General features: G+C 46.4%; 1 protein-coding gene across 1 annotated transcript; it reads left to right on the forward strand.

The window, feature by feature from the left end:
• Nucleotides 1–1627: 1627 nt before the first annotated feature.
• Nucleotides 1628–3785, forward strand: LOC134290642 (uncharacterized). The gene is made up of 2 exons (XM_062857817.1): nt 1628–2358; nt 2414–3785. Exons 1-2 carry the CDS (start codon nt 1628–1630, stop codon nt 3783–3785), a joined length of 2103 nt encoding a protein of 700 aa, XP_062713801.1.

A 3785-nucleotide genomic window follows, 5' to 3' on the forward strand; every position in this document is an offset into this window, starting at 1 on the left:
GGGGTCTAATCCTGCAAGAGACACTGGCCATACTAGATACCGACCTGGCTTATGTCGGTACCAAGAATACCTTCAGTCGGAACGATGCGGAGTCGGTTATAGACGTTACGTTATGTAGTCCTGGCCTGACAAGTAGTTCAAACTGGAGAGTAAACGATAGCTACACTCACAGCGATCACCTGGCGCTACAGAGGGGATCATCGAGGGGCTTTTTCCGCGTCATGATCCTAGTCCTTGGTCTGCTGTCAGGTCCGGATGGACTTCCGAACCTGGTCTTAACTGTGGCTATTACAGAGGCTCCCGAGATGTTCAGGTCTGCTCTGCAGAAATGCCTAGACGAGAGGGTTTTCCCAGAAGTATGGGAGAGGCAGAGTCTGGTTATATTGCCAAAGGCGGGGAAACCACTCGAAGAACAATATGCTTGGTCGACACGGCAGGGAACGTGCTCACAAAGATCATCCTCAATAGAATATTGAGGCAAACCGAGGGTGTAAATGGTCTCTTGAGTTGCCGGTAGTGCTTCCGATACGCTATCCTGCCGGTAACAAAAACCGCCGGGAAAGCACTCAAGCGTAAGAAAAGGAGGATTTGCTACCGTGCAGTAGTGACTCTGGATGTAAGGAACGCGTTTAATAGCGCCAGTTGACCGGCTATTGCGTTTGGGGATACCCGGGCACCTGTTCAAGATTCTCGGAAGTTACTTCTAGATTCGAGTACTACTTTACGACACAGAGGTGGGTCGGAAGTGCTTTCACATAACCTCAGGAGTCCCGCAAGTTTCCATCCTGGTTCCAGTGTTATGGAATGTCATGTACGACGAGGATTTGAGGTTAGAGCTCCCGGTGGGAGTGGAGATTGTCGGCTTTGTTGACGACATTACGCTGGATGTCTACGGAGAATCAATCGAAGAAGCGAAGTTGATTACTAATAATTGGGTTGCATTGGCTTTTCTCGGTGACAGGTTGTATTAAAACAGCGTTTTATACGTTACGCGTTTCGGCCTTCTATTCTTCAGCCTTCCTCAGACGCCTACAATACATTTATTAGATAGTTACAATTTTCGTCAAATTCTTACAAAAAACTATCTAACTATCTAATAAATGTATTGTAGGCGTCTGAGGAAGGCTGAAGAATAGTAGGCCGAAACGCGTAACGTATAAAACGCTGTTTTAATACAACCTGTCACCGAGAAAAGCCAATGCAACCCAATTATTAGATATTGCACGGTGATTACTCAAGTTTATTAAAAGTCAATTGGCCAAGAAAGATGTTGCTAATCAACGAAATTGAGCGAAAGTATGGAGGAGACAGCAGGCGCTCAATCTGGCGCTTTCTGAAGGTGTCGATCAGCCTAGCCAAGTCGAACAACAGGATGAAGTTTTTGCTTAACTGCAGAAGGTGCAAAATTGTCCCGCCATGTCTGAGAACCAAGAACAATCTCAAAATGGACAATGAAGCATCTTGCCGAGAACTGGAGAAAGTGATGTTCAAACACCGAATCCGTCTTCTGAGTGTAATGATAGCTGATACCAAACGTACAATGACAAGTACAAGAAAGATAAAACAAGCGATGAGCCGGAAGATGGACGAAAGGTTCGACGAAAGGGATACACGAAGAATACGTAAGATGGTGGAAGACAAGACAGCAGTCGTGTACGAAAAAGTGAGAACGAGAGAGATGAGAAAAATGTCCAGAATGAAGACGAGCCGGATAACAGAAATGAATGGCGAATCCAATTGGATTGAAAACACGAAGACTGTGGAAATTCCCGACTACTTGGAACGGACTCTCATGTTGGGACCAAATTTCAACGTGGAGAACAACAGAAACCTTCCGTACATCGAGCTTGTGGCAAGTATTGAGAAAAGTATCCAAAACAAAGAAAACGCGGACGAGATAAGGTCGGATGTTTCCAATGCGATGATCAACCACATCAACTATCATCGACAACCCCGTCACCATCCGGAGGAATGGATCCAACAGGATGTCATCAAGAGCCGAAAGTACCTGAAGGAAAACCCGAATCTGGTGATCACACGAGCGGATAAGGGCAGTAAAACGGTCATCATGGAGACGGAAGAATACCACGGGAAGATGAAAACCCTTCTCGATGACGAAAACACGTACAAGAAGTTACGGACAAATCCTACGAACAAGATCGTCAAGAAAATCAACGGTATCATCGATGAATGGCGTAGAAAGGAATATATCGACTTCCGAACCCAAAGAAGATTGAAAGAATCGAGCTGCAACCCACCTCGGATCTACGGACTACCGAAAGTACATAAGGAAAACAGACCACTCCGACCAGTTGTTTCCACGATAGGATCGGCAACCTACAACATAGCCGGATACCTGTCGGACATAATAGGAAATGTAGTCGGAAAAAACGGATTTCCACGCCCGCAACAGTTTCGATTTCGCGAACGAAATAACAGGAGTGCAGACAGAGGAAGGAGAGGAGCTGTTTTCCCTGGACGTGGTATCGCTGTACACAAATGTACCAGTGGACTACGCTCTGATGTGCCTAGAGGAACGATGGACCGAGCTAGAAACCCACACAAACATAGACAAGGAAAGCTTTATGAAGACGGTAAAGGTAGTACTCGAGTCAACCTTCTTCGTATACCAAGGTACAATATATGGACAGACGTACGGAGTCCCGATGGGATCGCCACTATCCCCAGTAATCGCCAACGTAGTGATGGATAAACTGGAACAGGAGTGCATAAAGAACCTGGAGGCGAAACAAATACGAATGAGGGAGTACAAACGGTATGTAGATGATTGCATGTGTGTCGCGAGAAGGGAACACATTCAAACGATCGTAGACACGTTCAACAATTTCCACGAACGTCTACAGTTTACAGTAGAACATGAAGTGGGCGGGAAAATGAAATTCTTGGACATGATGTTAGAACGTGCCGAGAACAAAATTACTACGTCGTGGCTTCCCAAACAACCCGACGGTAGGTATCTGGATTTCAAATCCAAAAGCCCATTTCAACACAAACAAAATACGGCGATCGCGCTCATTGACCGCGCGATCAAAGTATCCTGTGGAGATAAACGTGCGGAAGCACTAAACCACGCGACACGAATCTTGCGGAAAAACCACTACCCCACATGGTTCGTAAATCGCGTACGAAAGAAACGTGTACACAAACACTACAACTGTTTGGAAGAAGCAGGTACGGCAAACCAGCCCCAAAAGTTTGTGTCAGCTCCCTACATACCAAGTTTGAGTGAAAAACTTAGGAAAACCCTACAACGGAACAACATAATCCTAGCCTCCCGACCACGGAACAAAATTAAACACATGGTGTTTAGCCAAATGAAGGACCCGATACCACCAGGGAAGCAGACGAAGGTAGTGTACTCGATACCATGTGGAACCGACGATGGAAAAGTGTACATAGGACAGACGAAACGCATGCTGGAGGTACGGATGGCGGAACACCGCAACGACTGCAAGAACCGAAATCCAAAATCGGGTTTGGCGGTACACACCATCGAAGAGGGCCACGTGTTCAACTTCGAGAAAACGACAGTACTGGAGCGCATCGAAGACCCGGAGGTAAGGATGATCGCGGAGGTATTTCACATAAAAAAGCAAGGCGATCAGCAAACAGTAAACCTCCAACGAGAATGCGGCAATTTTAACTCCACGTACAACGGACTATTGGCTCGGCTTCGTGAGGAACCACGAACACGAACGCAGACACGAACGGCGCAAAACACGAACAGTACCGATAACGAAACGAACGAAGTGCATGCTGAGTAG

The sequence above is a fragment of the Aedes albopictus genome, chromosome 3 (assembly GCF_035046485.1).
Source record: "Aedes albopictus strain Foshan chromosome 3, AalbF5, whole genome shotgun sequence".
Taxonomy (NCBI): Eukaryota; Metazoa; Arthropoda; class Insecta; order Diptera; family Culicidae; genus Aedes; species Aedes albopictus.

What these genes read in the sequence shown, in the direction of transcription:
- LOC134290642 (XM_062857817.1), top strand. Translation starts at nt 1,628, where the DNA reads ATGGTGGAAGACAAGACAGCAGTCGTGTACGAAAAAGTGAGAACGAGA. An exon ending in TACAACATAGCCGGATACCT is followed by an intron (nt 2,359 to 2,413) that starts GTCGGACATAAT and finishes CGCCCGCAACAG; the next exon opens with TTTCGATTTCGCGAACGAAA.